Source organism: Callorhinchus milii, unplaced genomic scaffold (assembly GCF_018977255.1).
Source record: "Callorhinchus milii isolate IMCB2004 unplaced genomic scaffold, IMCB_Cmil_1.0 Scaffold19, whole genome shotgun sequence".
Taxonomy (NCBI): domain Eukaryota; kingdom Metazoa; phylum Chordata; class Chondrichthyes; order Chimaeriformes; family Callorhinchidae; genus Callorhinchus; species Callorhinchus milii.
In genome coordinates this window covers 10,646,538-10,670,102 of record NW_024704760.1, presented here as the reverse complement: position 1 = coordinate 10,670,102, position 23,565 = coordinate 10,646,538, and the positions used below count along the sequence as shown (strand labels likewise).

The 23,565-nt window shown below is 46.7% G+C and overlaps 1 protein-coding gene across 1 annotated transcript in view; it reads left to right on the top strand.

The window, feature by feature from the left end:
- The window catches only part of LOC103186079 (synaptotagmin-6), a 74,045-nt gene that overhangs the window by 19,919 nt on the left and 30,561 nt on the right, over nt 1–23,565 (top strand). Inside the window, exons 3-4 of the mRNA XM_042342260.1 lie at nt 20,108–20,456; nt 22,737–23,295. Of these exons, the coding sequence (XP_042198194.1) occupies nt 20,108–20,456; nt 22,737–23,295 (908 nt within the window). The remainder of the gene's footprint in view (nt 1–20,107; nt 20,457–22,736; nt 23,296–23,565) is intronic.

Sequence of the window (23,565 nt, the reverse complement as noted above, 5' to 3'; positions counted from 1 at the left end):
TCGGTAGGGGTGGGGACCAAGGGGAAGTGGATTGAGGTGGGTGGGGAGATGACCGAAGACACGATCAAAAAGGAAGTCCTGAGACAGATCTTGAAGGAAGCTAGGGAAGAGACGAGGTGAAGGGGTTCCGGGATAAAGTTCCAGAGGGTGGGGGCAGAAAGGCTGACGGCTTGACCATCTATGGTGGAGCAGACAGGGTAGGTGACGTGAACCAGGGCAATGTCCAACGAGCAAAAGAGTGGGCAGGTTGGTAGGGTTTTGGCGGTAGCATTGGGGAGAGACCGTGGAGAGATTTAAAGGGAGGACAAGGATCTTGAACTCTTATCATTTGGGAGATGGAGAGCCAATGAAGCTGGGCAAGGATGTGGGTGATAGGGTCACGGAACCTGGAACAGGAGCTTAGATCACATGAGTTATAAGCGGAAACGAGAATTCTAGTTGATCCGCAGCTTGTGGAGGGAAGAGTTGGGAAGTCCGGTGAGCAGAGAGGTGGCGCAGTCAAGCCTGGACTTGATAAAAGCCCAGATAAAGATCCTTGTGAGATCAGTGTTTCTCTCAGTTAATAAGAACCATGGGTGTTTGTGGCCATTCGTTTAATAATGGTCTCAAACGGTGCCCGGGTGCAACAGTGTAAAGACCTCCAGATGTGGTGTTAATTAGACAAGGCTGGGAGGCTTGGATGTGTATGTGGATACCACACAGAGTGATGTCAATATGAGCGATGGGCTTTGCTGAGCTGCAACCATATCATTCCGTGTCTCAGTCGCTTCCCAGCAAGACCTTTATAATTGGCGTGGTGTGGGCAGGGCAGCGATGGCTGTAATGGCATCTTCAAAGCCCTTTTCTCTGCTTCAAGCCATTATCCAAAAGCTGTTTCCCAGAGCGCGGGCTCTAGACTTGAGGTCATTTTAATGTGTTGTCAGTCTGGCTCAGTTGGTAGCCTCCCGCCTCTGAGACAGAAGGTTGTGAGTTTGAGCCCCAAGTCAGAACTTGGAATCACAAGGTCTAAGCTGACATTCCAATGCAGCGCTGAGTGGATGTTGCATTGTCAGAGGTGCAGCACATCCCCAGCACTGCAATGGAGCATCATCTTAGACTATGTGATACCAAGGCCCAATATGGGGCTTGAACGCACAATCTTCTGTGTCAGAGCTGAGAGTGCTACCACGGAGCGAGGCTGAGACCCACACAGAACAGAGCCGATTATTCACATTCACTGGAACCAGCTCCTTTTGTGGATAAACAGCCAGTGGGTATAATGAGAATCGCCTAAACTACTACAGCGCCCACCAAAACAATGTTCTGTAAGAGCTGCTGCATCTCTTCAGTCCAGTTTTCTCCTCTCTTTCTCTCTCTCTGCCACACTATATCTCTGTCACAATCTCCAAGTCTCTCATTCTCTCCGACTCTCTCTCACTCACTCTATCTTTCTCTCTCTCTCTCTGACCATCTCTGTTATCACATTAAAGTGTGAAGCTTGCAGTTGAAAGCAACTTGCTATCCAAACCCCCTGGATAGATTCTCTCTTGTTTCAGCTCTGCTCTCACTGATTCAAAGTGAGTGTCTGCCTGAGTAGTCATTTTGCTTCTCACTGGGTAGACCAGATTCCTGAAGCAGAGATCATTGCTGCATGTAAATTGACTGCTGAGTTTACTTAGAAAGTGCACAGTCACTGTATTTTATAGTAAAAAATAGGAAGCACTTTGAGATGTCCTCTGAAAGACTCTATATCAAGTGTAAAGATTATTTTTAAAAGCTGCCAGGGTAGAAATGCTGCAATAAAAGGCTCCGTCACAATACTGTATCTGCGTGTGTTAAGGGACTGAAGAGTCTTTGGTTGATGAAAGGCGCTATACAAATGTAATCTTGTTGTTGTTGTTGCAATCAGTCATGCCCGGACCCTTCACCCCATGCCCTGTATTCCGTCTTTGTCCATCTTCAGAGCACCCTTGAACACTTGCGTCTTCAACTGTGCCTGCAGTCACCTTCTCTTTCTCGTCGTTCGATGTCAGACTCTACCATTGTTCACTGGTGCTCCGAATCACTACCCCACGGGGAGGACGCTGTATAAATGCAAATTGTCGCTGTTGCCTCCATGATTTTCTGTGTCTATAATTCCACAGAGTGGGAGAGTGGAGAAACCAGCCAGTTGGAACATGAGGCTGAAATTCAACCTCTTCTCAGCCTGCGAGACCATTTTGTCTTAAAATCAAAGAATTAAATTGTGGAAAATTTCTCAATTGGAATTTGATAATTTAAGGCTAAGATTAGGTAAACTTTTAGGTTTCTGCCGTGCTTCCTATATACCCTACAACAACTTGCATTTATATAGTGCCCTTCATGCTGGACAGCAGCTCAGAGCGCTTAATACTCTGAGTGTTTCTTGCTGGACTGAGTGTTTGGACGTGTGCTGTGCTGTTTAACTCTCATTTTTTGCTTCACGCAACACAATAGCACAAAATGTCTTATTGGGGGAGTCTGATGGCTTTAGTCCAGGGAAACTCTCACTCAACACAGTCATAATAATAATGTTAATAATCCCTGTTTTTGATCTGACAACTTTATGTCAAAATGACTCAGAATGCTGTAAGTAGTGACTGTATTTTTAGGCAAACGCAGCAGCCAATTTGTACATCACAAAGCAGACACGAAGAGTCCTAGAATGAATAGCCAATTTTATCTAGAGGATTGTTGGGCGATCTTCACTCAGAGGGCAATTAACGACTGGAACAGGGTTGCCAGGAAGGGTGGTTGAGGTTAGGACACTGGACTCATTTAAAAAGCACCTCGATTCTGTGATGGGGGNACGTTACGGTGGGTGTTCTGGAGGGATGAGATCAGGTAGGCTGAAGAATCTTCTTCATTCAAACCGATCCTGTGATCTTGTGAGGTCACTGAGAGAAACTCCCTTCTCTTTTCCAATCATGTCCTGGGGATTGCTAAGCTGCTCCTGAGCAACAGGAATCTCAGAGCTCAACCTGGCTCAATCGGTAGCAAACTCTCGTCTCTGAGTCAGAATGCCGTGGGTTCAAATCCTACAACGTTCAAATCTGGACTTTGAACTCACAGTTGCAGGCTTACGCTCTGATGGGTAGCGTTGCATTGTTCGAGGTGCCGTCCTTTGGAATGGGAAGCTAAAGCGAGGTCTCATCTGTTTATAATAATAATAATCCTTGCGTTTGATACAGCGCTTTATCACGTCGTTGAAACGTCTCAAAGCGCTTCACAGAATATATTGTAAAGTGAATTCACACTGTAAATTTTTGAGGGCGAAACACGGCAGCCAATTGCACACAGCAGTGTTTAAGATGGGTGTTAAAGATCCCGCGGTGCTATTTTGAAAGAGAAGTGAGTTTGTCCTGGTATCACTGCCCTTTACTGGACACTGTGTGAAATGCTTTGAGATGTTTTGACACAATAGGCGTGATATTAAAAGTCAGGATTATTCTTTATTCTAAACGTACCTGCTTTGAAGCACTGTGAGATGAGTCCCGAGGTGAGAGGCACTTTATAAATGTAAATTGTACTGCATTGTGTCTGTAGCGCACACTCTGCTCTTTATTCATTTCTAGGTTTGTTGCTGTGCTGTCTCTCTGGGGACTCGGGGTTTGGCTGTAAAATACCTCTGCGGTTCTGAATCAAGCTGAAATGTTGCACTCCACAGGCAGCTATACAGAACAGGAAACTCTATTATAATAATAATAATAGTCCTTGCATTTGATATAGCGCCTTATCTTCCCGGCTGGACTACTCCAATGCCCTCCTCGCTGGTCTCCCCAGATCCAACATACGCAAAATCCAATTAATTCAAAACTCCGTTGCCCAGATACTCACCCGGACAAACCGCTGTACCCCCATCCATCACACCAGTCCTTGCCAGACTCCACTGGTTACCAATTACCAAACAGAACGATTTCAAGATTCTCTCACTTATTTTCAAATCCCTTCATGTCTTCGCACCTCCCTATCTCTCTGAACTGCTTACCCCACCAATCCACCACCGGCTGCCTCTGCTCAGCTGGCTCCGGTCTTCTGTTTGTCCCTTGTCCCCTCCGCACCACCATCGGTGGCCGTACCTTGAGCCAGTACTCTCCGAAACTCTGGAAATTTCTCCCTCAATCCCTCTGCTATGCCCACTCCCTTTTTGATCATGCTTACAGTCATCTCACCCCTCCCTCTGCCCCTGGCTCACAGTCAAACTCCGCCACTGTCTGGCGCTCCAAGACTCTACCCTGCGTGAAGGGCACTATATAAATGCAAGTTGTTGTTAACATGTCTTTGAGATGCTTCAAAGCGTTTCAGAGGTTATACTGTAAAGTGCAGTGACTGTGTATTTTGTGGGTGAAATGCAGCAGCCAGCTGGCACACAGCAGTGTCCCACAAACAACCATGGAATGAGTGACCAATTTTATTTGGGGGACTGTTGGCCAGGATACTGGGAGAGAGAAACTCCCTTCTCTTTTTGAGTAATGCCGTGGGATCTTTAACGCCCACCTGAACAGTCAGACAGAACTTTGATTTAACGTCTCATTCCAAAGGACGGCACCTCTGACAATGCAGACAATGTCGGGGTCGGATAAGATTATGTGATTCCAAGTCCTGACGTGGGGGCTTGAACCCATAACCTTAATAATAATAATAATAATAATAATCCTTGCATTTGATATAGCGCTTTTCACGTCGGGAGGACGTCCCAAAGCGCTTCACAGAATAGACTGTTAAGTGAATTGACTGTATATTTGTGGGCGAACGCGGCAGCCAATTGCGCACAGCAATGTCCCACAAACAGTCGTAGATTGAAAATGACCAATTTATTATTGTTTTGGGTTTTGGAGGGATTATTATTAGGCTCTGTGTGGAGTAAGGAAACTTGCCCAAGGTTTCGCCCTCTGCCTGGAATTGAACTCAGGTCTCTCGCTTGCAAAGCGAGTGCTCTAACCACTGAGCTACAGGACTCCACAACCTTCTGACTCAGAGGTGAGAGGCTACAGCTGAGCCAGGCCGACACACACAATATATACACAGAATGTTCCTCATTGATTGGCTCGGCCTCATTCTTTCACACTAACCTCCCCCACTGTGTGGAAAGAAATATCACCCAGGTCTAGATTCACTCTGTTTTACCAGGTTTTACAGAGTGTCCAAAATTTGGCAAATTGATGAGATCAGTCTCGACTTCAAAGCAGGTTTTCTGTGGTTTGTGATAAAAACTTGCAGGAAAGCTGCTTTGAAATGAAGACTTATAAGAATCTGCCAAATTCTGGAGATTCTGACTTGTTAAGGAAACAGAATCAATCCAGACTCAAGTGGTATTTCTTCCCCGGCGAGGACTATTGATTCTGAAGTTTGTTAAAGGAATACAGCAGAGGGCGTTCATAACCCACAACAGCTTTCTCTCCGTGTTTCCCTGGTCAAAAACTTTGCAGATGTTATTAATAACAATAATGCCTTGCATTTGAAACAGCGTCTTTCACCTCAGGAGGACATCTCAAAGTGCTTCATAGGATTTACTGTAAAGTGGAGTGACTGTATTTGTAGGCGAAGGCGGCAGTCAATTTGTGCGCAGTGATATCTCACAAATAGTCATGATGGTGGGACAGGACAGGAGGAAGACTGAGTTCAATTTGAGCAGGATTTAGAAGGATCTTTGAGTCCATGCTCATTGCTCCCAATAATAATAATCCTTTTTTTATATAGCGCCTTATCACGTTGTTGAGATGTCTCAAAGCGTTTCACAGGATAGAGTGTAACGTGAATTTATGTATTTTGTGGGTGAAATATGGCAGTCAGTTGCACACAGCAATGCCCCACGAATAGCCATGTAGTGAGTGACCAAATTTATTTAGGGAAATGTTGGCCAGGACACCGGGAGAGAGAAACTCCTTTCTCTTTTTGAATAACACTATGGGATCTTTAACGTCCACCTTAACAGGCAGACAGGAACTTGGCTTAACGTCTCACCCAAAGGATGGCACCTCTGACAATTCAGCGCTCCCCCAGCGCTGTAGTGGAGCATCAGCTTAGACTATGTGATTCCAAATCCCGACGTGGGCCTTAAACCCAAAGCATTCTGACTCAGAGGTGAGAGGCTACCACTGCGCCAGGCTGCCACACAGTGTCCGTGTGTCCACGCACAGGTGAGCATCAAATCTTTTTTTAAAATTTCTTCTAAACTTCTCAGGATAAAATCAGTCGATCCCCCCCCCGGCAGCCCGTGGGGGAGCTGATCAGAGAAACTTACATGACAGGACTAATTATACACCTCCTCACACAGCCCAAGCCGCTTTCAACAATTCTTACCTCGGCCGATTTTCAAATTGTTTTTGTAATTGCCTTTTGCAATGAAAAGCTGCCCTCTTTATTATAGGTCTGTGTTCACAGGCAGTTTTGCTCAGAATCAATTGCGGAGAGGTCTTTATGAGGCAAACTACTGGACAAAATTATATATATTATGCAGAATTTACAATGCAATCTATTGTGTCTGTGCTGGTGCTCGCTCCCCCACTGCAGCTTTCTACTCTAGTCCCAATCCCTGCTCTCTCTCCCCATCATGTCTGTGATGGTGCTCACTCCCCCACTTGGGCTCTCGCAACTGGGAGAGCAGGGAATGGGATTAGAGTAGATTACATCATTATATTCTTTATTTTGAGTACCAGCCTTTCAAGAAGAACCATATCAAAGGCCTTACTAAAGTCCAGGTTTACATCATCTACTGCCTTACCCTTCTCAAACTCCTTTGTCACACAGTCAAAGAAAACCGGTGGTTTAGATTGGCAGGATCTCCCCTTCATGAACCCACAGTGGCTAACTTTTATCATCTTATTACTGTCCAGATGCTCCATAATCTTATTTTTAATAAGATTCTCCATAACTTTACCCACAATGGACGTCAAACTCACTGGTCTGTAGTTTCCTGGGTCACTTTTGTTACATTTTTTGGCACCTGTCCAGCATCCAGCCAATTCTGACAGATTCCATAGAATCATAGAATTATACAGCACAGAAGGAGGCCATTCGGCCCATCGTGTCTGTGCTAACTCTTTGAAAAGAGCTATCAAAATTAATCCCACTCCCCCGCTCTCCCCCCATAACCCTGCAAGCTTGTCCTTCCCAAATAATTATCTATTTCTCTCTTAAAATTTGTTATCAAATCGGCTTCCATCACCCTTTCAGGCAATGCATTCCAGATCCCAGCAACTCGCTGTATGAAAACTTTCTCTTCATCTCCGCTAAAGTAGTCATTTGCCTCATGGCTGTTTGTGAGGACATTGCTGCTTTTAACCACAAATGTGTAGTGACTACACTTTACAGAAAACTCTGTGAAGCATTCCAATGTGAAAGGCCCTACTACATCAAATGCAAGGATTCTTATTATTTTACTAAGTTCCTTCTTTCTAATGGGTCCATCCTATAGGGCAATAAATCACTTTGTCCATCCTTAGTTAATGGGAACGATGTATCTTAATATCATGCTATAATTGCCTCCAAATAATAACATACACTGAATAATTGACTTAAAGCGCAAATGAGCTTCAGATTTGATTCATCCGATTCCCACTCCAGCGACTGCCAGTCTGGCAGGATGTCAGCCAACCAGCCCAGGTTGGCCAAGGCAAGCTTCGCTAACACACAGCACTCAAGCTTAGCACTTAGCTAATTATAGAGGAGGGAGAGGAACACACACACACAGAGGAACACTGAAAGCTCCTGTTCTCTGGCTTATAACAACACTAATTATCCTGGCGTTTGATAATAATCCTTATCACGTCGTTCAGACGTCTCCGATCGATTCACAGGAATTTCAGTCAGTTGAGTAAATTGACTAGTAAAGTGCATTTTGTGAGCAAAATGCATGCAGCAGTGTCCCACAAACAACCATGGCATGAGTGACCAATTTTATTTGGGAGATTGTTGGTCAAAACACCAGGAGAAACTCCCTTCTCGATTCCAATAGTGCCATGGAATCTGGAGTCCTGTAGTTCAGTGGTTAGAGCACTTGCTTTGCAATACGAGACACTTGGGTTTGATTCCCAGCAGGGTGAAACCTTAGGCAAGTTTCCTTACCCCACACACCAGATAATAATCACTTCAAACCACGACTGTTTGTGTGATGTCCCTGTGCTCAATTGGCTGCCGCATTTCGCTCTCAAATATACAGTCAATTCACTTTACAGTCTATTCTGTGAAGCGCTTTGAGACGTCGAGAAGACGTGAAAAGCGCTATCTCAAACGCAAGGATTATTATTATAACTATTATGTCCACCTGAACAGGCAGAGGGGACCTCTGGTTATTGATTCATCTGAAGGACGGCACCTCCTACAATGCAGAACTCTCCCATCGCTGCATTGGAGTGTCAGCTTAGACTGTGTGATTCCAAGTCCTGACGTGGGGCTTGAACCCACAATCTTCTCACTCAGAGGTGAGAGACTACTACTGCCCTGAGCTGACACACAACGTTATGATCCTCACCAGAGGGTGGTCCTGGCGGCCCGCAAGCCTCAACTTGAGACTTCTCGAAGACGGGATCAGCCACTCTATAGTAATAATAAATAATCCTTGCATTTTATATAGCGTTGCATCACGTCTTTGAGAAGTCTCAGAGTCTTAGTAAAGTGAATTGACTGTAAAAATTTGTGGTTGAAACGTGCAGTCAGTTGCGCACAGCAGTGTCGCAACAAACAGTCATGGATTGAGTGACCAAATAATTATTATTGTTTATTTAGTTTAATTCCGGGGGACATTGTTGTCCAGGACCCTGGGAGAAACCCTCTTCATTAACATCCAGCTGAACAGCCAGATGGGACCTCAGTTTAACGTCTTATCTGAAAGACGGCTTCGTGAAAATCAGCACAAGTAGCGCATTGTGAAATGTCACAAACTTTACCCAGTGACAGGAGCCTCACTGCAGTTTGTATCACTGAACTGTTTAATTCTATTGAATGTGATTTGATAAAGAGACGTTTTTCTTTGTAACAAAGCTTTAGTTTCCAAACCAGGCGGTCAGCCGGTCTCCAGCGCTGATGTTGATCTGTGTTCGCTGACTGTAAACAGGGCCAATGTTAAAGCAAGTGGCACTCAACCAGAGTCCAAAATGTGTTCGTTTCAGAGGCAGTAAGTGAAATCAGATCCCACCAGACGGGAGACGCCTACCCTGCTCCTCTCAGAGCTGTGTCATCAATCGTGACCCACTTCCCCAAGTACAGCTGCAATTCACCCTCCACCACAGCCTCTTGAGGTCTCATCATTGTAAACCTCACCTGCAACTCAGCCCAAACCCTCTTCCAGGCTTTGGTCACGTCCAGACTCAGAAAGAGAGAGAGACTTGGAGAGTAATGTCCTGGACCAGGGAGGCTGTACAGTAATACATGGTGATAAAATGGAGTAGCCAGTCAGCGGTAACTCATATTGCTGCCTGTGGGGCGACGCTGTTCTGGGGCATTCCTGTGGGCTGCACAGATTAATACCTTGTCCACACACACAGCCACTGGCTAGAGTCAGCCCACCGGTCAGCCTGGCCCAGGCGCTAGGACCCTCACTGCTCGGGCAGAACACCAGCAATGCTGCTTTATATAGAGCCTTTCACACCTCAAAGCACTCACAGGATCAGCTAGGAGGCCGAACGAGGCTAAAGGGAGCTGATGAAGGAGGGGGAAGGGAAGGTTGTGGGCTCGAGCCCCATGTTAGCATTGGAACTCGCATAGTAAGCTCTCACTCCAGTGCAGTGCTGGGCATGCGAGGTGTCATTGGAGGTGTCCTCCTTCAGGTGTTAAACCGAGACGGAGGTTACAGATCCCATGCCTATTCGAAAAGAAGGGAGTTTCTCTCCCTCTCCCGGTGTCCTGGCCAACAGTCCCCCAAATCAAATCAAATCAAGTTCACTCCATGGCTGTTTGTGGGACATTACGGTGTGTAAGTTAGCTGCACATTTTGGTTTGCCTACAGAACACACAGTCACTTTACAGTAATAAAAATTATAATAATTGTTACATTTGGTATAGCAGCTTATCACATCGGAAAAACATCGCAAATCTTCACAGCAATTTTTGTGAAGTATAGTTACTGTATATTTGCAGGCAAATACGGCAGCCGATCGCGCACGGCAATGCCCACAAACCGATCTTATTTGGGGAATTGTTGACCAGGACTCTGAGAGAGAAATTCCTTTTTCTTTTCAATTAGTGCCCATTGAAGATACCCTCTCTCTCTGTGTGTGTGTGTGAGAGCCTGTGTGAGTCTCTCTCTCTCTCTCTCTATGTGTGTGTGAGAGCCTGTGTGAGTCTCTCTCTCTCTCTCTCTATGTGTGTGTGAGTGTCTGTGTGAGTCTCTCTCACTCTCTCGCTCTGTGCTTGTGAGTGACTGTGTGAGTCTCTCTCTCTCTCTCTGTGTTTGTGAGTGTCTGTGTGAGTCTCTCTCACTCTCTCGCTCTGTGCTTGTGAGTGACTGTGTGAGTTGCTCTCCCTCTCTCTTGCTCTGTGTTTGTGAGTGTCTGGTTGAGTGTCTCTCTCTCTGTTTGTGAGTGCCCGTGGGTGGTAACCCCCTACTACCCTGTTCGCTTCCTCCGCTCAGCGGGCTCCGGCCTGCTTCAGGTCCCCCGCCTCGCTCGCCCCACTATTGGCGAGCAGGCCTTCCGCCACTCTGCGCCCACCCTCTGGAACTCCGTCCCACAGTTGCTCCATTTCGCCCCCGGCCCTCCACCCACCCCGATCCCGACCCCCAGCCCGGGTCCGTAACTCTGTCTGTCCAGCGCCTTGGGACGTCCTCCTGACGTGAAAGGCGCTTTAGACATGTCATTTTGTTGTTGTTATTGTGAATGGGGGTATATCAGATGCAAGGATTATTATTGTTACTATTGTTACGAAGATGCTGTGACATTGAGCCGCTATAAAAATATGAGTTATTTCTGTAAATGGGATCTGGGCGCCTGCGATAAAGCTGTGAACAGCAGTAACCGTGACCAATGAACCAACAACACGGAGGTGGGATGAAAGAAAGAGAGAGAGAGAACAGCTTGACATTTAGACAGAGTATAAATCTTCAAGCCTTTTTTGGGGGGAGTCCTGCCCTATTTTAGAGCAGATTTTACAGAGAATCAGGCTGGTGGTCTGAGAATTCTCCGCACATCTTTCCCACCAACCACATGATCCCTTGTGAAGATCTTTACACTCATGTACAAATCACTTAAATGCAAGTTGTTGCTGTTTCTGCTGCTGTAGCTGTTGTTGTAGTTGTTGTACTTGTTGTGGCTGTGTTTCTGTTGGTGTACCTTATCTATGTTGGAGCCATGATGTAGATGTGTCTGTGCACATGTATTGTACATACGTATGCTGTGTGCACGCATGTGTTGTATGTTCGTGTGTGTGTGTATTTTGTGTGAGTATGCGCGTCTATGTTTGTGTGTGTTTGTGTTGTGTGTATGTTGTGTGTGTATGTTATTTGTGTGTGTGTGCATGTGTACGTCTGTGTATGCTGTATGTATGTTTTTTGTATGGTGTGTGTCTGTATGGTGTGTGTGTATGTATGGAGTGGGGCTGTGTTATGTGTATGGTATGTGTGGGGAGGGTGGGTGGTGGGGGCTGTGTTATGTGTATGGTGTGGTGTGTATGGTGTGCGTGTGTGTGTGTGGAGTGGGGCTGTGTTATGTGTATGGTATGTGTGGGAGGGTGGGTGGTGGGGGCTGTGTTATGTGTATGGTGTCTGTGTGTGTGTATTGTGTGTGTGTCTATGTTGCATGCTTGAGATTGTGGCTAAAAGCAGATGGTTTAATGTGTATCTTTGACACTAAAACATGAGTTACAGCTCACCGAGCTTCATCAGTGCCTTACATTCCTCCTGGGAAACCTTCAGAACATAACCGCTTCCTGACTCCTCAGATGTTGCACGGAATATTCCAAGGATCCCTTGATAATAATCCTTGCATTTGATATTGTGCCTTTTCACAAGATGTCTCAAAGCGCTTCACAGAATTTATTGTGAAGTAGAGTGACTGGATTTTGTGGGAGAATGTGCACACAGCAACGTTCACAAACAGTCATGGAGTGAGTGACAAAGTTTATGGCCAGGACATCAGGAGAGATAAACTCCCTCATCTTTCAAATAGTATCATGGGATCTCTTAACGCCCACCTGAACAGGTAGACCGGACCTTGGCTTAATGTCTAGTCTGAAGAACGGCATATTTAACAAGGTTGCGTCTTTTAACACTGCACTGTTGTGTTCTCCTAGACTGAGCTCAACGTTCGATGTGGGGCTATGCAGATTTATGTTCAAATTTCATTTTAAAATTACAAACCCTAACCTTGGGAAGGAGTAAGGCAAAAGTTCCACCTGGATCTCGATTTACTCCATAAATGTAGAATTTGGAAAGATTGTTGAAATCAGTCTTAACCCTGAGGCCGGCTCTCTGCGGTTCTTAAAATAATTTTACAGAAAAACGGCTTCAAAACAAAGGCTGCATTTAGGAATTTGTCAAATTCTGGGTCTGACGTGTTACTTAAACAGAGTAAATCTCAACCCGGGAGGAATTTCTGATTCCGTTTCCTTTGTCTGTGTGTCAGCGCTCAGAGATTCTACCACATATAACCAGCACTTATATAAGTGCTGTTGTTGAGTCTTTCTTATAATAATAATCCTTGCATTTGATTTTGTGCCTTATTAAATCTTCGAGACGTCTCAAAGCCCTTTACAGAATACACTGTAAAGTGAATTGACTGTGGGCGAAATGCGATAGACAATTGACACAACAATGTTCCACAAACAGTCGTGGATTGAGTGACCAAATTATTATTATTGTTTTGGTTCATTTGAAGGGATTATTACCCGGAAAAGCAATTCGCCAATCGACTGACAACCAGGTTCCTACTTCACCCAGGTAAACAGAGGCGTGTGAAGTGAGGAAACTTAGCTAATGTTTTGCCCTGGCTCGGAATCAAACTGAGGTCCTCTCGCTTGAGAGGCGAGTGCTCTAACCACTGAGCCATGGAACTCCACAGATTCCTCCGACCTGTCCCAGTGCTTCCTCTGTGTGTGTGACTCGCTGGCCTCCTCATCTGAAAGCCCAGATTTGTAGGTTCAAATCTGTAACCTTTCGATCCATTGATGAGAGAGGCATCACCCGGGCCAAGCAAACACACTGCCAATACACACACACTTGTGCCAGCAGCTCCGGTCACATCTAACATCAAATCTTCCCTTCTGTGATTCTCTAACTCGGGGAAGCGTCTCAGAGAGCATGAGCAGTAGGCCAGCCTGACACACCATTCCTAACATGTCAACAGAAGTCTTTGATCGGCATTAGAAAAGGTGACTGAATATAGTAAATGTATGGAACAGGCTGCGTAGGGAAACGGTGGAAGAAGAAAGTGTCAATTCATTCCAAAGCAAGTTAGATAGATTGCTTTTAGAAAGTAATATTTTGGGATATAGGATATGAGTAACTTGAGACATGACATACAGTAAGTGAGGTATGCTTGGTAGAACCAGGCAACCTTGGATCTAAGGTTCCCAAAGCATTCCACTCTGTTATAGACTAATCCATTCAGAATGAATTGCTATCAACATCTCCATTATTGTAGGATAAACTTCTACCATTCCTGGTGACTGCATTTGACAGGTGAACTGGAATGACCTTGGTCTTTTTATGACCAGGAATTCTTATAATAATAATCCTTGCATTTGATATAGGGCCTTATTACGTGTTCAAGACATCTCAAGGCGCTTGAAAGAATATACTTTCAAGTGAATTGACTGCATATTTTGTGAGTGAAAGGACGCTGGGTTTGAAGGTGTGCCTGAACTCTCAACAAGGATCAGCACTCAGTTCCAACATGCTCAGACCTGAAAGCTTTCTGGCTTTGCTCTTCACAGCAGGAGGAAAAGAGAGGGACCCGGTCAATCTCCAGTCTAATTAGCAGGTCTGGCACGAGTTGACTTGTAAGCAGTTCCAGTCCATCCAACCTTAACAGTAAAAACCTGCTGCTGGCAGTGAAAGCTCTCACTACCATCACTTAATTCCTGGCTCCACCCCGTGTCCAGTCGCTTGCACTCGTTCCTCACTATCAACAACAACACATTACATTTACACAGTGACTTTCACGTCGGGAGGACAGCCCGAGGTGCTGGACAGTTAGCGATTTGACCCAAGCAGGGGTTTGGGATCAGGGTGGGGGTTAGAGGGCAGGGAGGGTAGGGGTATGTGGGTGACCGAAGGCATAGTTGAAGAGGAGGGTCTTGACATGTTCTTTGGAAGGAGGCAAGGGAGGCAGAGAGGCAATGGGACTGTGGGATGGAGTTCTAAAGGATGGGGGCAGAGAGGCTGAAGGCCCGACTGCTGATGGTGGGGCAGGACAGGTGGGGGCGTGGAGCAAGAGCGGAGGGAGCGGATAGGTTGATATGGGGTTAGCAGGTCACAGAGATAGACAAACTTTACAAACTTCCTTCCAAACTCAGGCCATCGCTTTGTGCATGTGTTCCTGCTCTGAGCTCCCCAACTTCCTGTTTGCTCCCTCTTGTCGCTCTCCTTAATGGAGGCTCAGCTGTCAGATCCGCACCACTCTGGTTACTGTATTTATCACCAAGAGACGTGCAGATTACAGATGGAGAAGCATTGGCACTTCATCCAGCAGTTCTGGGCACATCTAACAAAGAGAATGTCAACCAACTGTTCAACTGAAGTGTCCCGGTCAACAATCCCCCAAATAACATCGCTCGTTCACTCGTTAGCTCCGTGTGGGACTTTTGCTGTGAGCAAATTGGCTGCTGGGTTCACCTACACAGCACACGGTCGGTCACTGCACAACCAACTTTTGAAACCTCGTTTTATTTGAAAGACGGTTTTCCACAGTGTGTTTTCAATTAAATGTTTTCCCAAATTCTGTGTTTACTTGTAATAATAATGATCCTTGCATTTTATATCGGGTCTTATCACGTCTTCGAGACGTCTCAAACGCTTCACAGAATATACTGTAAAGTGAATTGACTGTAATATTTTGTGGGTGAAAATATCAACCGCCTGCGAAAAGTAGCTGTTTCAGGAAGCGGAAATATATTAAGATAAGTAACATCCATTCACATGTAACATGGCAGTGTTATTGGTCCGGCTGACCATCACCGAAAACCATTTAGAGATTACCTCCACAGAGTGATTTAAAGTGTAATAACTTAATAATAATTAATAATAATAATCCAGGCATCGATACATCTCAAATGGCCCAAAGCACTTCACAGCATTTACTGTTCTGCACTGGGATCCTGTTCTCACTGTTCCCGGGGGCTGCTCTCCTGTGTGTTGCTGTGTTACTGTGTTGTTGTGTTACTGTGTTACTAGCGGAGTCCTGTAGCTCAGTGGTTAGAGCACTCGCTTTGCAAGCGAGAGACCTGAGTTCAATTCCAGGCAGAGGGCGAAACCTTGGGCAAGTTTCCTTACTCCACACAGAGCCTAATAATAATCCCTCCAAAACCCAAAACAATAATAAATTGGTCATTTTCAATCTATGACTGTTTGTGGGACATTGCTGTGCGCAATTGGCTGCCGCGTTCGCCCACAAATATACAGTCAATTCACTTTACAGTGTGTTCTGTGAAGCGCTTTGGGACGTCCTCCCGACGTGAAAAGCGCTATATCAAATGCAAGGATTGTTATTATTATTATGTTGTTGTGTTACTGTGTTACTATGTTGTTGTGTTACTATGTTGTTGTGTTACTATGTTGTTGTGTTACTATGTTGTTGTGTTACTATGTTGCTGTGTTGCTGTGTTACTGTGTTGCTGTCTTGCTGTGTTGCTGTGTTGCTGTGTTACTGTGTTGCTGTGTTGCTGTGTTGCTGTGTTACTATGTTGCTGTGTTGCTGTGTTACTGTGTTGCTGTGTTGCTGTGTTACTGTGTTACTATGTTGTTGTGTTACTATGTTGTTGTGTTACTATGTTGCTGTGTTACTATGTTGCTGTGTTGCTGTGTTACTATGTTACTGTGTTGCTGTGTTGCTGTGTTGCTGTGTTACTGTGTGTTATTGTGCCGCCCACAGCACAGAAACAGCTCTGGTCAAAGTGACAAATGACATTTTGTCCATCTACGACCAGGGCTCCCTCTGCCTCCACATCCTACTCGACCTCTCTGCTGCTTTCGACACCGTCGACCACTCTGTCCTCATCCACTGACTCTCCTCTCACCTCAACCTCCACGGCGCTGTCCTTGATTGGTTCCGATTGTCCCTCTCACACCGCCTGCACTTCATCTCCTCAAACAGCTTCTCCTCCACCCCCGGACTGTCTCATGCTGCGTTCCTCAGGGCTCTGTCCTTGGTCCCCTCCTCTTCAACATCTATCTGCTCCCTCTCGGTGACATCATCCGCAGACATGGGGTCAACTTCCACATGTGTGCAGATGACACCCAACTCTACCTCTCTGCCTCCCCCCGACTCCAGGACCCACTGCTGTCCTGACAGAATGTCAGTCAGACATCAAGTCCTGGATGAGAGTTAACTTTCTTCAGTTAAATGTCAACAAGACCGAGACTCTCCTAATTGGTTCCTCCTCACCTCAGCGCCTCCTCACCTCAGGCGTTGACAGCATCACCATCGATGGGGCTCACTCCCCCTCACTGAGCCAGTCCGGAACCTTGGGGTCTTGTTTGACCCTCAACTATCCTTTCTATCCCACATCTGTGCCATGACCCGCTCTGCCTTCCCCACCTCCGCAACGTCGCCGGGCTCCGCCACTGTCTCACACCGCAGGCCACCAAAACCCTCACACACACCTTCATTACATCGAGGCTCGACTATGCAAACTCCCTGCTTGTCGGCCTCCCCAACTCCTCCCTCATCAGCACTCTGCAGCCCGTGTCCTCTCCCGCATTAGGCTCCATGACCCCATCACCCCCATCCTCGCCCAACTCCACTGTCTTCCCATCACACAGAGGGTACAGTTCAAGATCCTGGTCCTCAGCTTCAAAGCCCTCCACGATCTTGCTCCCCCCAACCTCTGTGACCTCCTAACCCCCTACCACCCTGTTCGTTCCCTCCGCTCAGCGGGCTCCGGGCTGCTTCACGCGCCCCGCCTCACTTGTCCCACTATTGGCGGGCCTTCCGCCACTCTGGAACTCCATCCTGCACTCCCTCCGCCTCGCCCCTTCCCTCGCCGCCTTCAAGGCCCACCTCAAGACTCTCCTCTTCGACCGTGCTTTCACTCTCCCTGCTTCCTCCCCCCTCCCCCACCCCGACCCCCAGCTCCGGTCCATAACTCTGTCTGTCCAGCGCCTTGGGAAGTCCTCCCAACATGAAAGGCGCTCTATAAATGGAATCTTGTTGTTGTTGTTGCTGTTACTGTGTTACTGTGGCTGCTCTCCTGTGCCTGACTGTGTACCCAGCTGGCAGTGCCAGCTCAGCCCTGGTTACTGACCAGCCCTTCACCTGCCAACACGAGAGGTATCCAGCCAGCAGGCATGGGCAGGGCTTGGCAGTACTATCATGGCTGTGGTCGGCATGCTGTGCCCACTCACACTAGGCGGGGCACAAATCCCGCACCCCCAACCTCACTCAGATTCTACCTCTCACAGTCTGTCTCTCTCTCTTTCTCTCGTTCTCTCACTCTGTCTTTCTCTCTTTCTCCTATGAACACACACTTTCTGGTTGGCTCTGACTTTCTCCTTCTCTCTCTCATTTCCTCTCTCTCTCACTGACTCGATGTCTGACTTTATCTCCAACACACACCCTCACACTTTCTGACTCCATTCCTCTTTGTTTCTATTTAATGTAATTTGTGTTAATAAATTAAAACACATTCTCATCTCATAAAAAGGAAGGTGAGAAATGCTGCCTATTAATGCTGTGTCTAACTTAATGAGATTGGTGTAGAACATCCCACGGAGGCGGTAAAAACATTAAGACGTCTTTCAACCTGTAGTCACGGGCACTGGATTTGGTAGAATAAATCTTGAACTGACAACTGTTCAGCTTCCAGGAAATCTGATCCTTTTTTATTCTTGATTTGATACTGTCAGAAACAAGGGAGCACTGCGTTGTCGGAGGAGCTGTCCTTCTGATGAGACATTAAACCTGTGGGTGGGTGAGTGGGTAGGTTAATTGAGTGAGTGAGTGAGTGAGTGAGTGAGTGAGTGAGTGAGTGAGTGAGTGAGTGAGTGAGTGAGTGAGTGAGTGAGTGAGTGAGTGAGTGAGTGAGTGAGTGAGTGAGAGTGAGTGAGTGAGTGAGTGAGTGGTGAGTGAGTGAGTGAGTGAGTGAGTGAGTGAGTGAGTGAGTGAGTGAGTGAGTGAGTGAGTGAGTGAGTGAGTGAGTGAGTGAGTGAGTGAGTGAGTGAGTGAGTGAGTGAGTGAGTGAGTGAGTGAGTGAGTGAGTGAGTGAGTGAGTGAGTGAGTGAGTGAGTGAGTGAGTGAGTGAGTGGAGTGAGTGAGTGAGTGAGTGAGTGAGTGAGTGAGTGAGTGAGTGAGTGAGTGAGTGAGTGAGTGAGTGAGTGAGTGAGTGAGTGAGTGAGTGAGTGAGTGAGTGAGTGAGTGAGTGAGTGAGTGAGTAGGTGGAATGAGTCAGTGGGTCAGTGGGTATCTCAGTGAGTGAGTGAGTGAGTGAGTGAGTGAGTGAGAGTGAATGTGGGAGAGAGGGAGAGAATGGGTGAGGGAGTGGGTGGGTGAGTGAAGGAAGGAGGGAGGGAGGAGTTTGAGAGTACTATCCTTCACTATACTGTTTAATATAAAGTGATCTCTGACACTATCCTGCGTGAAGGGCGCTGTGTAAATGCAAGTTGCTGTTTAATGTCTCCAAGCGTTAACCCACCGGCTTGTCAGAAGCACAACAATGAAGCAGCTGTAAACGTGGGTTTTCTCTCAATACTTGTTTCCGTGATGGCGAGTGACTGTGTGGGTGCCAATAATTGTGGATAATTAAAGAGGAACCTGTAACTTACTGTGAAGTCATTCTCTTGGCCAATCCACAACCAGTTTTAATTGTCGCAAACATCTCCTACTGCTCCATCTCTCCTCCGTTCCTCAACAATATCATGGCTTCCCTCAGTCCAGCCGAGTTGCTGTGGCAGCTCTCAACATCCCCCTCCCACCCACCCAAAATCCCACCCCCACATTCCCACCCCCCGAACAATATCCCACCCCTCATGGCAGCTGCTGTATTGGAAGGTGGGGGCTGCTGGGGAGGCCACATGTCATTACATGTCATGTCCGTTTCTCTGTGATCAGCCGTGTGACACTTTGATGGGAATCGGTTCAATTGTTGGCGGCTGTGTTGCAATTAATCTTTTCTTGTCATGTCTCCCCCGGTCGTTTCAATGACATAAAACTATCATTTTTTTCAGCGTCCTCTGGCTTCCAGGTCGCCAGGCTGCAGGTTCAAGCCCCCACGTTGAGGGGGGGGGGGTAATAATCCCTTCCAAATGAAATTTGGCCACTCAGTCCACGCCTGTTTGTGGGTCACTGCTGTATGCAATTGGCTGCCGCGTTTTACCCACAAAATACACGTCAAACTGTTTTACAATACAATCTGTGAAGCGCTTTGAGACGTCTCAACGACGTGATAAGGTGTGAGATCAAATCCAAGGATTATTATTGTAATAAAGTGCACATTGTTGCGGGTGCCGTTAGATTGGGAAAGGGATCCTCATGGTATCTGGGTGACTCGGTTCCTGTTGCGCTTACTCGTGCTTTGTTATAATGAAGAGCTGTGCGGCTTTGTCAAACACTACCTCACCACCATTTCTTCTCTCTCTCTTGTTCCCACGTGTGTGTCCTGTGTGTGTGTGTGTGTGTCTGCTTTCCTCACTCCCTGCCTCTCTTCTCTGTCTCTCACTCTGACGCTCTCTCTTGCTGTCTCTCTCTGTATCTCTTTTTTTCTCTCCTTGTCTCTCACCCTCTGCCTCTCCCCCTTTCTGGCTCTCTCTCTCTGCCTCGTTCTCTCTCTCTCTCTCTCTGACACTCTCTCTCACTTTCTGTCTCTCTCTGCCTCTTTCTCTCCTTGCTTCTCTCTCTCTGTGTTTCTGTTTCTCTCACTCTGTATCTCTTTGTCTCTTTCTCTCTGTCTCTATCTCTCACTATCTCTGTCTCTCTCTTTCTCTGTCCGTCTGTGTGTGTGTGTGTCTCTCTCTCTCCGCTCCCAGATATCTCGGTCAGCCTGTTGGCAGTGATAGTGGTGCTGTGCGGGCTGGGGCTGGTGGCAATCTCTCTCTTTGTCTTTTGGAAGCTGTGCTGGATCCCCTGGAAGAACAAGCCTCACTTCAGCAGCACGTGGGTGACTGGCGGTACCCTAACCGTGGCAGACACTGACCAGCACTGCGAGATGACGGACAAACCCAAGCAGTCCCCGTCCTTCAGCTTCCTGGAGGCTGCCATGAAGATCAGCCACACGTCTCCAGACATCCCGGCCGAGGTCCAGCTGTCCATGCGCGACCACATGCTGCGGCACACACGCATCCAGCGACAGACCACAGAGCCTGCCTCCTCCTCCAGGTCAGCGCTCTCTCACTCACTCACTCACTCACTCACTCACTCACTCACTCACTCACTCACTCACTCACTCACTCACTCACTCACTCACTCACTCACTCACTCACTCACTCACTCACTCGCCCTCGTCTCCACAGCTGCCTGTGTTGAGCCATTACTTGTGTTGATTGGTTAGAGCACTTGCCTCGCAAGCGAGAGGAGCTTGGGTTGATTCCCGGACAGGGCGAAATGTTGGACAAAAAGTTTCCTTACTCCACACACACGCCTCTGTTTACCAGCAGTCAGTAGGAATCCGGTTCTTAGTTGATTGGCGGATCGCATTCCGGGGATAATGATCCCTTCAAAATAAAATTTGGTCACTCAATCCACAATTGTTTGTGGGACACTGACAGCCATGTTCCACCCACAGAATACAGTCTCTACACTTTACAGTATATCCTGTGAAGCTCTTTGAGATGTCTTGAAGACGTGATTAGGCGCTATATCAAATGCAAGATAATTATTATTATTTAGTCACCGTGGCTGGAAGCCTCGAGTTGACACATTTTGTTTGAAGGCCTGTGAGTGAGTTGCGGCCCGGCTCAGTCGGTTGTGCTCTTGTCTCTGAGTGAGACGTTTGCAGGTTCAAGCCCCACATGGTCCAGGCCGAGACTGCAATGCAGTACTGGGGGAGCACTGTGTTGGTGGAGGTCCCATCCTTCAGACAAACATTAAAGATCCCACAGCATTATTCAAAAAGTGAAGGGCGTTTCTCTCTCTCTCCCTGTGTCATTGTCGACAATTCGTCACTCACTTCATAGCTGTTTGTGGGACATTGCTGCATTTACCTGGAAATACACATTCACGACAGGGGACAGAAATTCACTGTGAAGCAGTCTGAGATGTGTTAATATTTTAGGTGCTTCATCAAATGCATCGATTATTATTATTATTATTATTGCTCCTCTCTCTCCTGAGTATAACTGAACAGAATTCCAATTCTAATCTAGGATTCAGCGCTCATCCCTGAGAGTGAGAGATACTAACATATTGATCAGTCAGGCAGGCACTGATATGTATTCTGACCACAAATGCCCACGAGGCAAGTCACAGGCCTTGGGAACCTGCTGTTTGTCAGACAGACAATTACCACTTAAATGCTACGTGACTGATGTCCTCACTGATGTGTCAGGCCGGCTCAGGTGATAACATTCTTGTCGCTGGGTCAGAAAGTTCTGGAATCAAGTAACACGGCGGGAGTTGAGGTGACATTTTACAAAAAGAGAAGAGAGTTTCTCCCAGTGTTTTGGTCAGCAAACACCCTTCCCTTGCTGAAATAGTGTCATGGGATCTTTAACGTCCACCTGAACAAGCAGATGGGACTATGATTCAATGTCTCATCCAAAGGACGGCACCTCTGATAATACAGTGCACACCCCAACACTGTGCCTAGACTGTGGGTTCAAAATCTTAACATGGGATGTGAACTCACAACAAAAACAACAGCAAAACCAACAAGATTTGTATAGCGCCTTTTGCGTCAGGGGGACATCCCAAGGCACTGATGTGAAAGGCGCTATATAAATACAACAGAGGTGAGAATGCTACCAACTTGGCTGTAACAAGGGAACAGGCGATTCAGTCTATCAAGTCTGTTTTGCCTTTCCAAAAGAGAAGCCCCTTCACTATAAGGTACGAGCACTGGTCTGCTTGCCAAAGGATTGGAAACTGTTTATAAAGAGGAAAACTCATGCCTGAAAGACATGAGTTTTACATAATAATAAATTGCATTTATACAGCGCCTTTCATGTCAAGAGGCTGTCCCAAGTGCTAGAGAGTGGAGGGTTTGTACCTGAACTGGGGTTTATAACCAAGAGGGGTGCAGGGCAGATGATCAAAAGAATCGTAATGGAAGGTCTTGAGATGGGCCTTGAAGGAGGCAAGTGAGGGGGTGAGGCCAAGAGACTGAAGGCCAGACCCCAAAGAGTGGAGCGGGGAGGGCGGGGGACATGGAGCAGGTTCGTGCCCGCTGAGTGGAGGGAGTGGACAGGTTGGTAAAGGTTCGAGTAGGTCACAAAATACACAGTCAATTCATTTCATATTACTTGATATTAGTTATTAAATGTTCACAATTAATAATGAGTATTCACATTAATTATTATTAGTTAATAATTATTATTAGCTATTAATTAGTATTACTTGTTAATCATGATTATTAGTTATCAATCATTATTAGTTATTAATGAGGATTATTAGTTATCAATAGTGATTATTATTAGTTATCTATCATTATTGCCCCTGCAGACACAGCTCCTTTAAACGCCATTTGCCGCGGCAGATGCACGTGTCGAGCGTTGACTTCAGCTCGGAGACTCTGCCGTACAATGAACAAGCCACTAGCATCGGTCGCATCAAGCCGGAGCTATACAAGCAGAAGTCGGTGGACTCGGAGGATCCCAGGAAAGAAGCCGGGAAAACCTGCGGCAAAATCAACTTCACCCTGAAGTATGACCTTGAGAGCGAGATGCTGATAGTGACCATCCTCAAAGCCTTCGATCTGCCCATCAAGGATTTCTGTGGCAGCTCTGACCCCTATGTCAAGATTTACCTCCTGCCCGATCGGAAAAAGAAGTTCCAGACCAGAGTGCACAGAAAGACGCTCAACCCAACCTTCGATGAGAGCTTCCAGTTCCCTGTGTCTTATGACGAACTCACAAACAGGAAGCTCCACTTCAGTGTCTTTGACTTTGACCGGTTTTCCAGGCACGACATGATTGGCGAGGTGATATTGGACAACCTCTTTGAAGTGTCCGATCTCTCCAGAGAGACTTCTATCTGGAAGGACATCCAGTATGCCACAACCGTGAGTCTCCTCTTTATCCCGTTTGGAATCTTTTTTGCTCAGCCGGGCGTCTGACACATGCGGAAACCCATCACCGTGCTTAAGAGTATCCAAACCAAACTGAGAATTCCATGTCTCTCACCTGCACATGGAAATCCCAGAGATAGGTTGTTGGAATGGAATGCGCTCTCTCTCCCTCTCCCTGGAGGGACACATCCTGCTTACATAATTCCAGAAAATATTAGGTGTAGGTTGGCAAGAGCCAAGGTTTGGGGACCCCAGAGTGTGCGT